We start from the raw sequence: 13,872 nt of genomic DNA on the forward strand, positions 1-13,872 counted from the left end.
TATACTCTGCTTGGAATTTCAACTTAAGTTGAAAAGAGCAATGATAACAGAAAGTTAATGTTTGTGTTGATTGGTTTTAAATGTCAACTTGCCACAACCTAGAATCACCTCGGAAGAGTCTGAATGAGAAATTATCAAAATCAAATTGGCCTGAAAAATATATTAAGAAATTCTCTTGTTTGTTAACTGATGTAGCTTTGGGTGCTGCCATTCCCTAGGCAGGAGATCTTGTACTAGATAAAGCAAGAGAATGCTAGATAAGAGCAAGCAAGGGAGGATGTGTATATTCTTTCTTTAATCGTGACTGTAGACATAATGTGATTGCTTGAATTCCTGCCTTGCTTCCCCTTTAACAATGGACTGTAACCTGGAATTATAAGCCAAATAAATCCTTTTTCCTATACATTGATTTTTGTCTGGCTGTTTCACCACAGTAACAAATTTTAAAATAGAACAATGACTTGAAAACACATCTTCTAAGAAAATATTTTTAATATATTAGTCATGTATGAAGTTCTCAAAATTTCCAATTATTATTATCATCTCAATATTTTTAATAGTTATAACTTATATAGAAAGAGATAAGTTCTGAAAGTTTAATGCTTCACATAATTGAAGAGAGTTATATGATAAACATTGGGCTATATGGGTCAGCACACCTAAGTTCAAATTTTCAATTCCCTCTTTAGTATAGTTTTGAATAATTCAATGACTGAATCACTATTAAATATACTTTACCTGTCAGGCACCCTGAAACTATATATATAAGCAATAGGTGATATTTAATATGCAAAACTGCTGTGGAAGCAAATAAGGACAAAATTGAGATGGAAGAATGAGCATGCATGGTACAGCCACCTCTTCTGGCATATAGATTCCCCAGAAAGGATAATGAAAAAAAATGCTAGGCATGGTAGCACACACCTTTAATCCTGGCAGAAGCAGAGGATCTTTTGTGAGTTCACAGCCAGCCTGGTCTACAGAGTGAGTCCAGGACAGCAAGGGCTATTACACAGAGAAACCCTGTCTCAAAAAAATGTATTTCCTTATACAATAAGTCCTAGAAATTAAGAAATATTTTCAGTGAACCATAAATTATAAAGAATCTCTAAAAATAGACAAATAAATGAGATAAAACCCACTCAGGACTAGGATGTCTTCTGAGATGTGTTTGTGTGTGTGTGTGTGTCTGTCTGTCTGTCTGTCTGTGTCTCTAATCACTTCCATTTTGAGGGGGAAATATTGGGACAGGATCTAGATATGTAGCCCTCCTTGGTCAGGTTAGTATACACTGTATAGTTTGAAATGGCCACTACCTTTTATCAATCCTCCTGCTCCAGCCCCCCAGATGCTAAGAGTACAGGCACGTGCCACTAGACCTGGTTTCCTTCCTGCATTTTCTTTCCTTTCTGGATAACATTAAAGGGTACTTCCAGTTTTAAACTAACTTCAACTAATTTCATAGAAGTAGTTACTCTGTCATTTAATTTTATTTCATTTCTTCAATTAATCAGGGCTTACCCAAATCTGCCTTTGAATAGCTTCTTCTGAAGGAGCTGAGATTCCATGCATACATACCAGCTTGCAAGCAATATAACACACTGCAAAATAGTAATTAGATATCCATTAAACATAAAGCACTCCTTCGAGATATATATATATATATATATATAGATAGATATATAGATATACACACACACATACATACATACACCAATGATTAAGGTAAAGACAGCTTTATTATTTTTAAAAAGTTGAGGGGGTTGTTTTCGCAGAGTTTTGCTATGGGCTTTGTTTAGTCTGGGTTCTTGTTGTTTGAGGCAGGGTGTCATGTAGGCCAGGCTTGCCTCAAATTCACTATGTAGCTGAGGCTAGCTTTGAAGTCCTGAACCTCTAAGCCTTCAACTCCTCAGTGATGGAATTATAGACATGAACCACCAGATCCAGAAGTGATTTTTCTTTAAAATTTTTTCATACAATATATGTTGATTATATTCTTTCTGCTCCCCCAACTCCTCCCAAATCCTTCTCTCCTCCCTACCCACCCACCTTCATGCTGTCTCTCAAAATAAAAAAAGGAAGGGAAAATCAAAACAAACAAAAAACTCATTAAGAAAATATACCAAAACAAAAAGCACACAAAAACACATGGTGTCCATTTTGTGTTACATCCAACATTTTTTTAATCTTCTATTTTACTTTTTCCTGTGCTAAGGTTCAAACACTCACGTAGTAAGTATTCTAGCACAAAGCTATAATCCTAGGCCCAAAAGAAGGATTTCAAAAGCAAATATTCAATTTTTAAAAATAAGTAACTTGAAGTTTATCAAATGAATTGCTTGCTTACTAATTCCAGTCAAATATATAATTTTATATTATAATAATTGTAATTCTAACATTTTAATATCTCTAGGAGTTAAATCTTAAATCCTCACTGAGGATGTCTGATTCCATATAATGCTCATGAATGATGTTGGCCAAATTATTCTCAGTAGAGTTACAACCTATAGTTCACTCATCATCTGACAAATTTCTAGCTATCAGTGTAGTTTTGCATTGTCTTCTAAAATCTGAAACTTTCTAAATATATATTTTCTTAGATGGCAGAAATGTTCTTGAAGTATAATACATAAAATTAGGTGCCTTTATTATACAGTTGACTGTCACAGAAAAAAGGAAGGTCTGCATAATTGAAACGTGTTCATATCTATACTCAGTTTATTGTAAGACATGAATTTCTTAATATTTGATTAATTTATTCATATTACATCTCAATATCCCATCCCTTGCATCCTCCCATTCCTCCCTCCCTCCCATTTTCCCCTAACTCCCCTCCCCTATGACTGTGACTGAGGGGGACCTCCTCCCCCTGTATATGCTCATAGGGTATCAAGTCTCTTCTTGGTAGTCTGCTATCCTTCCTCTGAGTGCCACCGGGCCTCCCCATCATGAGGACATGGCCAAATATGGGGCACCACAGTTCATGTGAAAGTCAGACCCCACTCGCCACACAACTGTGGAGAATGTCCTGTCCATTGGCTACATCTGGGTAAGGGTTCAAAGTTTACTGCACGTATTGTCCTTGGCTGGTACCATAGTTTGAGCGGGACCCCTGGGCCCAGATCCGCCCATCATAATGTTCTTCTGGTAGGTTTCTAGGACCCTCTGGATCCTTCTATTTCCCCATTCTCCCATGCTTCTCTCACCTATATGAAAAATTTTTTAAAACTGAGTTTATATATCACTGGACTACTTTTTTTTTTGAGACAGTCTCATACAGGCCAAGCTGGCCTCAAACTCACTATGGAACCAAGGGTGACCTTGAACTTCTGATCTTCCTGAATGCTCAGATTACAGGCATGTGCAACCATTCCTAGTTTACGTAGCACCGGAGATTGAACCCAGGATTTCATACATTCTGAACCAGTACTCTTCCAGCTGAACTACAGACCCAGTCAACATGATGCTAGATCTCAGTAATCATTCTCCCCATGCTGTTACCATTTCTAATAAATGTTCCACTATAAAAAAAATATTTCTTGGAGACCCAAGATGGCAGTGCCAAGCACGAACTGTGTCTAATCAGCAGGACAGAGCCTAGAGACTAGGCTGGGAGCTACAGACCACAAGACCTGGAGAACCCTAGGTGAGAGGGGTCCACACGGTGTAGAGCACAATGGGTTTGGCCTTGGGCCATCCAATTGGTCCACAGAGGACAGGTACCCAGTCCCCAGAGTCTAGACGCATACCCACCTGTGAGCTGCATCTGCACTCTCTATCTCCGACTCTGTATCTGGGACTGAACTGTGGGCTTTAGTGAAGCGCCAGTGTCTGGATCTGCTGGCCCAGGGCAGAACCCAGGAGAACGGGTGGATCTGACCTCAGAACACCCCACCAGTCCACAGAAAGCCCCAAGGTCTGGTGGCCGCGGACAGGGTCTCCAAAACCCAGCCAAATGCAGGATAATGGGCTGTACCTACACTATCTCTGACTGAACCTTGGGCTGGAGGCTATATACAGCAAGCCAATAGCCAACATCAAATTAAATGGAGAGAAACTCAAGGAAATCCCACTAAAATCAGGGACTAGACAAGGCTGCCCACTCTTTCCATGTCTCTTCAATATAGTTCTTGAAGTTCTAGCTAGAGCAATAAGACAACAAAAGGAGGTCAAGGGGATCCAAATGGGAAAGAAGTGACGTTATCCCTATTTGCAGATGATATGATAGTGTACATAAGTGACCCCCAAAATTCCACCAGAGAACTCCTACACCTGATAAACACCTTCAGCAAAGTGGCTGGATACAAAATTAACTTTAAAAAGTCAGTTGCCCTCCTATATACAAATGACAATCTGCTGAGAATGAAATTAGGGAAACTACACCCTTCATAATAGCCACAAGTAATATCTAGGTGTAACTCTAACCAAGCAAGTGAAAAACTTTTATGGAAAAAACATCAAGTCTCTGAAAAAGGAAATTGAAGATGATATCAGAAGATGGAAAGATCTCCCTTACTCGTGAACTGGGAGAATTAACATAGTAAAAATAACCATCTTACCAAAAACAATTTACAGAATCAATACAATCCCTATCAAAATACCTACACAATTTTTTAAAGACACTGAAAGATCAATTCTCAACTTTATACGGGATAAAAAAACAGAATAGCTAAAACAATTCTGCACAATAAAATATCATCTGGAGGAATATCCATCCCTGATCTCAAGCTGTACTATAGAGCAACAGTAATTAAAACATCATGGTACTGGCAAAGCAATAGGCTGGTTGATCAATGGAGTCAAATCAAAGACCCAGAAATAAATCCAAACACCTATGTGCACTTGATTTTTGACAGAGAAGCTAAATCTATACAATGGAAAAAGGATAGCATTGTCAACAAATGGTGCTGGTCTAACTGGATGTGTCTACATGTAGAAAATGCAAGTAGATCCATATTTATCACCATGTACAAAACTGAAGTCCAAGTGAATTAAAGACCTCAACATAAAACCAGAGACACTAAATTTGTCAGAAGAAAAAGTGGGGAAGAGCCTTTAACTTATTAGCACAGAAGACAACTTTCTGAACAGAACACCAACAGCCCAGGCACTAAGGTCAATAATTAATAAATGGGACCTCATGAAACTAAAAAGTTTCTTTAAGGCAAAGGACACCGTCAACAGAACAAAACGACAGCCTATAGACTAGGAAAAGATCTTACCAGGCTAATATCCAAAATATATAAAGAACTCAAGAAATTAAACACCATCAAACCAAACAACTCAATTAAGAAACGGTGTTCAGAGCTAAACAGAGAATTGTCAACAGAGGAATATCGAATGGCTGGGGAACACTAAAAGAAATGCTCAATATCCTTAGTCATCAGGGAAATGCAAATCAAAATGACTCTGAGATTCCATCTTAGACCCATCAGAATGACTACGATCAAAAATTCAAGTGACAGCACATGCTGGGGAGGATGTGGAGAAAGAGGATCATTCCTCCATTGTTTGTGGGGGTGCAAACTTGTACAACCACTTTGGAAATCAATCTGGCACTTTCTCAGAAAATTGGGAATAGTGCCACCTCAAGACACAGCTATACCACTCCTGGGCATATACCTGAAAGATGCTGCACCATACAACAAGGACACTTGCTCACCTATGTTCATAACAGCTTTATTTGTAATAGCCAGAATCTGGAAACAACCTAGATGGCCCTCAAACGAAGAATGGATGAAGAAACTGTGGTACATTTACACGATGGAATGCTACTCAGCTATTAAAAACAAGGAAATCAGGTGAGCGTGGTGCACACCTTTAATCCCAGCACTCAGGAGGCAGAGGCAGGAGGATTGGTGTGAGTTCAAGGTCAGCCTGGTCTACAAAGTGAGTCCAGGACAGCCAAAACTACACAGAGAGACCTGTCTCAAAAAAAAAAAAAAAAGACAAAACAAAAAAAAATGAAAATCTTGAAATTTGCAGGCAAATGGATGGAACTAGAAATAGAAATGATCATCCTGAGTGAAGTTAGCCCAGACCCAGAAAGACACACATGATATATACTCACTTATAATCAGGTACTAACCCAACATGGATGTCCTCTGAGAGTCTTCACTCACCAGGGGATCGGGACAGATGCTGGGATTCACTACTGGGATTCCAGGTGAGAATGGTATGGAAGAATGGGGAGACAGAAGGACCCAGAGGGTCCAGGAACCCTACAAGAAGACCATCAAGGCTGGTGGATCTGGACCTAGTGGGGCATGCACAAACTACTGTACCAACCAAGGACAATGCATGCAGTAAACCTAGACCCCGTCCCCCATTCAGATCTAGCCAATGGACAATGAATTCTCCACAGTTGTGTGGAGAGCAGGGACAGACTCTGACATGAACTCTGGTGCCCCCTACTTGACCATGTGCCCTTGGTGAGGAGGCCTGGTGGCACTCAGAGGAAGGGTAAGCAGGCTAATCAGATGAGACCTGATAGGCTGTGATCATATGGTGGGGGAGGAGGTCCCCTTCTGGCATAGGCTTAGGGTAGGGGGAAAGGAATGGGAGGATACAAGTGAGGGGATAACAACTGAGATGTAATTTGAACAAATTATTTAAAAAATTATAATGAAAAAAAGAAAATCTATTGGGAAATAAAGATATCTGATTTCATGAAAAATATTTCTCAGCTAAATTTATAGAATAATTGAATTGGTCAGACTTTTATTGCTTATCATGAAATATAAAAATCTCTTAGCAGTTATTTCTTCTGACAAATATTTTTGGTAAAATAATTTCTAATTGTATGTTTATACTGATTTGAATTTCCAGTTTTGAAATGTTTTGAAAAGGTTTCTTTTCTTTTTGTTAATGTTTATTAGTTCTTTAGTTATTTTCAAGAGCCCTGATAGTTCAGTTATGCCCTCTCTTAAAATTATCTTCAGTCCCCTCTTCAAATTTTCTTTCATTCTACCTTCAAACATACTCAACTCAACTCATCCACACCTTTAAACAAACAAACAAATAAAAAAACAGTCAGGCATGGTGGTGCATGCAGGTGGATCTATGTGAGTTTGAGACCAGCCTGGTCTACAGAGTGGGTTCCAGGACAGCCAGGGCTCTGTTACACAGAGAAACTCTGTCTCAAAAATATAAGAAAAACAAAACAATAAAACAAGTAACTTCACTGTGATTCAAACCTGTATTCCATTTCTCCTCTTCCTTTCAGTGCTAAGCTTTTTAAAATTTGTTTTATGACTTTATGTGTTTATGTTTTTGTCTGCATGTATGTCTGGTCTCACACAGACACGAAGCTGTCACATCTCCTGAAATTGGAGTTAAAGATGGTTGAGAAGAGCCATGTGGGTGCTACAAATTGAACCTGGGTCTTTTTTTTTTTTTTTCGAGACAGGGTTTCTCTGTGTAACCTTGGCTGTCCTAGACTCTCTTTGTAGACCAAGCTGGCCTCGAACGCACAGCGACCCACCTGCCTCTGCCTCTGACCTTGAACTCACAGAGATCTAACTGTCTCTGCCTCCTGAGTGCTGGGATTAAAGGCGTGCACCACCATGCCCAGCTCTATAGTTTTTCTTAGTTATTTACCACTGTTTATTAGCTTACCTCATGAAGAAATGCTTCTTTACATTTTTAGAAATCAGAGGGCTAGAGAGATGGCTTAGTGGTTAGACGGGCTGACTGCTCTTCCAGAGGATCTGAGTTCAATTCCCAGCACCCACATGGTCACTAACAGCCATCTGTAACTTATGTGTGTGGTATGCAGGTATGCAGGCAAAATACCAATACACATAAAATGGAAAATGTACAATCTACCTTCCTCACATGGCAATGTATTTCATTCTAGTATTAGCAGAAAGGAGAAGCAACTATTTGAAGGTCGTTTAGAATCTGGAAGATTTTGACCATGTATTCCCAGCAATCCGTGTTCTTTCACATTTCCTCAGTTTTTATTTTCCCATCTTTTGACCACCCTTGCTCATCTCCAGACTATCCTGCAGTGGTACCTTAGAGCTTGTACTAACAAAGAGATACCTCTAAAAAACCATGAACAGAGGGAAGCTATTAGCTTGGGAAACAGAAACCAGTGCTTTCAAACTATGTTTGGCTGTCACTTAACAAATTAATCCCTATGTAAGAACTTGTCAAACTTCAAGAATATTATCCCATGTCCAGTAAGACTATTTTTCATAATGAGTCTCACAGTGTATACATACATTTAGCTGTCTGGCTTTTACTCATAGACAATTCTATTCTCTTAGTAACTGTCCAGTTCCACAGCTTCAGTGCAATTTCTTCAATCTAGACAAAGGGAAACATTTCTTTAGCCAGTTAAGATTCTCTCCACCTTCAATTACATATTCTTTCTAATATGTTGTATGCTTATACAGTTATTGTGGGTCATTTCCTGACTCTCCAAATAAAATCCCAAACCAGCTTTCCTCACATCTTTATGTAAATAAAACCTATTTTAGTCTCACTAGCAACATCCGTGAAACTTATAGCAATCACTACATTTTACTAATACCTCCTCTCTGCTTTTGTCACATGTCTGGCAGTTTGAGGAGGTCAAACTCGAAGTTACATGAATGTTAAGCAAGCCCTCCACCATCAAACCACCCTCAGCTCCTTCTTCATTGAATTCCTATAGTCATTGTCAAACAATTTAGCAATTAATTATAAAACTGCATCGTTCACTCTAATTGTGATTTAGTTTGGTTTAGTTTAAGGGTTTCTTTGTTGTTTTGTTTGTTTGTTTTTGGTTTTGGAGTGGTGGAGAAGATAAAGTCTGTGTACCCCTAGCTGACCTGGCAATTCAGGTTATGGATCGGTTTGGCTTAGAATTTAAAACAATTCACCTGCCTCTGCCTCTTGAGAGATGGGAGTACAGGCATGCAACATCATCCCTGACCTGTTGATGTTTCTTGCCCTGTATTGAACCCTGGATCTCTCACATAACAGGGAAGCTTCTAAAACTAAGCAACAACCAAAGCTTAATTTTAAGTAGTTTTAATTCTTATCCTTATTTTCCCAACTAGACCTCTTTGTACCAAATATCATCTCTGACAGCATATTTAACATAGTAAATGCAAAAGTATCAAATACAGAATATATATTTAAATAATAGAATTCATCTTTTTTATTATGTTTTATTTTGGGAACTAGGGGACAAAGCTTCTAAATGTTCCTGTCAGTTTATGTTTCTATAAGGTAGAACCTAGGTAACTGAGTAAAAAGCTAACAGTGTTATAAGGAAAAAATGAAGACTCGAGATAGATGTAAATAGAGGACTAGAGAGATGGCTCAGTGCTTAAGCGCACTGCCTGCTCTTCCAAAGGACCCACATTCAATTCCCAGCACCCACATGGCAGCTCACACCTGTCTGTAACCCTAGCTCCAGGGGATCAGACACCCTCACATGGACATGCAAAACAGCAAAATGCCAATGCCCATAAAAAAATAAATGAGTTTTTAAAATATTTGCAAATGGGAAGGTGAGGGGAGGTGCTATAACTCAATGATAGCATGCCTCCCTAAATTCAATCCCCAGTTCTGATCCTTAATTCTGACAGGAAAAAAAAAAAAACGTTGGAGAAAGTTTTGGTTTCTGGAAAGAAAATTATAAAGGTAGTAACTGAGCCAGGATGGAAGCTATGCTAATAAATAAATGGTAAACAAATACAGATGGTAAACAAATACAGTTTTTAAAAAAAGAGCTCAGTAGAACAGAGTATGTTTAGCATGAATGAAGGCAAGTTCAATCCCCTGAACTGGAAATTAAAATAAAGGAAAGAAGCAAGGGAGGAAAGATACAACTGTAGAATTGAAAGTACTGCTGGAGAAGTTTCCACTGTAATTTGGGGAGGGGTCAGTGCTTGGGAACAAACCCTGGAACCTTATAATAGCTTTCCACTAACATTTGAGTACAAGCAAAGGTTATAATTTAAAAAGATTTAATCTGCTAAAAGACATTATAACTAGTCAACAAGTTCAGCAAGGCTATACAAAAAGATCAACATATAAAATTGAATGAATGCTAGGCTGAGGCTCAGCTCACTGACAGACTGCTTGTCTAGCATGTACAAGGCCCAGGTTCAATACCTGCACAAGAAAGTACAAGAAAAAAAAACACAAGAAAATAAAACAAAACAAAAGTTCAACTAAATTTCTATGCAACAACTAGAAATATAAAATTATTCAGGAATAAAACTAGTAAAATAAGTTCACATTGCATGCCCTAAAACTAAAAAATGAAAGATGACCCAATGAATAGGAAAACATATCATTTTTATAGGACAAAAAAACTTAATACTAATACAAAATGCTCCTTAAACTGACCTATAAACTTGTTCATGGAATCTATCTTTTTATATTAATATTAACATATAGTATATATTATATTAATACTATAATAATTATATTGATAGTTATACATGAGTACTTTGTCTGCATCTACAGAAGAGGGCAACAGGTTCCATTATGGATAATTGTAAGCCACCATGTGGAAACTGAGCTTAGGACTTCTAGAAGAACAGAGGAGCCAGTGTTCTTCAACGCCTGCTGAACAATCTCTCCCACCTCTGACCTATAAATTCAACTGCAGTCTTGATCAAAGTTTTATCTGCCATCTTTACATAAACTGAGGAGATAATCCTAGAATTCATATGGAAATTCAAAATATCAATAATACCCAAAAACAGTCTTGAAAACAAAGAAGACTCTTAGGGATCTCACATTTTTTAATTTCAAAATTTACTGTAAAACTACAATGTAGTAATGGCATAAGGAAAGACAGGGGAAGAGCATAAAGTCCAGAAATAAACCTCCACAGTTATGGTTAACAGACTTTTAGCAAGGGTGCTAAGACAAAGCAGATGGAGAAAAAGTCTTCCACAAATGATGCTACAACAACTTGTTATCCACATGCAAAAGAATAAAGTTGAATTTGTTTTTCACACCATATACAAACAAACTGAAGGGGCTGGAGAGATGGCTCAGTGGTTAAGAGCACTTTCTCCTCTTGGAGAAAATATAGGTTCAATTCCTAGCACACACAAGGTGGCTTGCAACTGTTTAACTCCAGCTCAAGAGAATCTGATGTCCTCTTCCAGCCTCTGCAATCACCCAGCATATATGTGTTGCAATCACCCAGCATATATGTGTTATGCACACATATATGAAAGCAAACATAAAAATTGGTACAAAATGATCATAAATACAAATATAAGAATTAAAGGTATAAAACTCTTTTTAAAATAATGTTAAAGACTGGAGCTCAATGGTTAAGATTAGTTCCTGTTCTTCCAGAGGAACAAAATGTACCTCCCAGCTGGACAGACTCATAACTACCTGCCAGCTCCTGGAGCACCCAATGCCTCTGGTCTCCATAGAGACTTTCCCTCATGCATCCACACATACATAATTTAAAAGTAATAAAAATAAATCTTAAATTCTATTCTAAATCTTAAATTTTATTTATTTTGTATGGTAGGGGACACAAATGCAGGTCAGAGGACAACTTATGGAAATTGTTTTTCTCCTTCCACCATGTGAGTCTTAGGAATCAAACTTAGGTTCTCAGGCTTGGCAAGATGTACCTTTACCTGCTGAGCTATCTCACTGACCATAAACCACTGCAAGAAAATACAAGAGTAGGTGCGCTGTGCATCCATGAGGACCTGAGCTCAGATCCTCAAACACACACACATGTCTAATCCAGACATGGTGGCATACACCTATAATTCTAGCACTGGGAAGGTAGAAACAGAAGGTTCACTAGGGCTTGCAAGCCAGCTAGTCTTGCCCAGTCAGTAAGCTCCTGGTTCAGTGTGAAACCCTGTCTCAAAGAAAAGAAAAATGGGGCTGGAATGATGGCTCACTGGCTAAGAGCATAAATTGCTCTTGCAAAGGACCTCAGTACAGCTCCAGGGGACCTGAGGCCTCTGGCCTCCCTCCATAGACATGTACTCATATGCACAAACTCACATGCAGACAATACACCTGTAGATAACTAAAAATAAGTCTTTTGGGGGGAGGGTTTCAAGACAGGGTTTCTCTGTGTAATCTTGACTGTCCTGGACTCACTTTGTAGACCAGACTGGCCTCGAACTCACAGCGATCCACCCATCTCTGTCTCTGCCTCCCAGGTGCTAGGACTAAAGGCTTCTGCCACGACACCCGGCTAAAAATAAATCTTTTAAACAAACTTGTCACTAAAAATTAATCATAAGTAAAATTGTTTTTTTACCAACCTGAATAGTGTATGTTTCAACCATAGACTCCCTGTTGACATTTAATACTTTCATGAAGAATCTGTCAACCAGTTCATGTAGTCTCCATGAATCACCAGTTATGATGAGGGTTTCAACAATTTCTGAAATAACAATAATAATTTTAGTAATAAGTGTGTTATGAACAATTGGTTAAAGTTAGCAAAGCATTGTGAAACTTGTTCCTAGATCTTTGACCAAATAAATATAGCATTAAAGAACTTGAATTTGGTGATCATTGCTCATTCTCAGTAAGTAAAATGTATTGACTCCACAAAAATGATGTTATTATGGATGAAGTTAAAACAACTACAAAACAGACACTAGCGATGCCTTCCAACTTAAAAAATGTAGAAGATGAGGAGGGTGGGTATACATCCTGTAAAACTGAAATCTTTATTATTACTTACAAGCATTAGTCAAACATCAATTTATGCCAGATCTGAAGTACTGACCTTCCTTTGTAAGGAAAAAAAATGACATGTCTAATTAGAGACAACATTGTCCAGTCATTGAATCTGTATAAATGATGGACCTATTTTCTAAACAATCTGAGTACCAGATCCTCCATATAGCTGGATCTTACTAAGCCATGGAATGCATTAAAGCAAAAGAACATGATGTACAGTCAAATTGATACCTTTCATATTATCAAAATTGAGGATTTTCCCCCAAACTCATGTAACAAAGTTTCCAAAATTTCCATATTTTGCTTTCCTTCTGACCATTATACAAAAATTAAAATGTTATTATTTTTAATCATAAAATACTATAAAAACATCTCCAAACAGTGCTAAACAAGTGTATGTCTGTAGGGGTGTGTATGCAGTTGGGATTTAGAGCCTCATACATGTTACCCAAGTTGCTATAACACTAAGCTATACTTTCAACTTCAACAAACAAATCTTTAATCTGCTACAATAACTTATTATTTTCACCTAAATGTTAGAAAGTAGATTCAAATAAAGACCTCACAAAGCAAATTATGTTCAAATATTTTTATAGCATATAGCTACCTTGACTGACACACACTAGTTACCTGAAAGGAAGGAACCTCGGTTGAGAAAATGCCTCCATAAGGTCCAGCTGTAGGGCATTTTCTTCATTAGTGATTGATGCGGGAGGGCCTAGCCTACTGTGAGTGGTAACGTCCCTAGGCCTGTGGTACCGGGTTCTATAATAAATAAGGCTGAGCAAGCCCTGGGGAGCAAGCCAGTAAGCAGCACTCCTCCATGACCTCTGCATCAGCTCCTGCCTCAGTTCCTGCCCTGTTTGAGTTCCTGTCCTGACTTCCTTCAATGATGGGCTACAACATGGAAGTGTAAACTAATAAATCCTTTCCTCCCCAATTTGCTTTGGCCAAGATGTTTCATTAAAGCACTATTAACGTGAACTAGGAAACCACTGGATATGCAGAAATAATTAACATTATATATGATAAGATATATTTGAAAAAAATAAACCTGTATCTTTTTTTCTTCCCATAAATTATTTAGTGTAAAAATTCATATTAAATAACTCAGGCAGGATATACAGCTTAGTGGTACAGCAGTTACCTATCATGCACAAGGTCTTAGGTAAAAAAAATTTT

At 38.0% G+C, this 13,872-nt stretch overlaps 1 protein-coding gene across 1 annotated transcript in view; it reads right to left on the reverse strand.

The window, feature by feature from the left end:
- Positions 1 to 12,764, reverse strand: part of Tex11 (testis expressed 11) — a 223,002-nt gene extending 210,238 nt beyond the window's left edge. Inside the window, exons 1-4 of the mRNA XM_051141799.1 lie at positions 12,737 to 12,764; positions 12,264 to 12,385; positions 8,229 to 8,313; positions 1,522 to 1,601 (exon numbers count right to left, since the gene is read on the reverse strand). Of these exons, the coding sequence (XP_050997756.1) occupies positions 1,522 to 1,601; positions 8,229 to 8,313; positions 12,264 to 12,385; positions 12,737 to 12,764 (315 nt within the window). The remainder of the gene's footprint in view (positions 1 to 1,521; positions 1,602 to 8,228; positions 8,314 to 12,263; positions 12,386 to 12,736) is intronic.
- Positions 12,765 to 13,872: the final 1,108 nt, after the last annotated feature.

Source organism: Acomys russatus, chromosome X (genome assembly GCF_903995435.1).
Source record: "Acomys russatus chromosome X, mAcoRus1.1, whole genome shotgun sequence".
Taxonomy (NCBI): domain Eukaryota; kingdom Metazoa; phylum Chordata; class Mammalia; order Rodentia; family Muridae; genus Acomys; species Acomys russatus.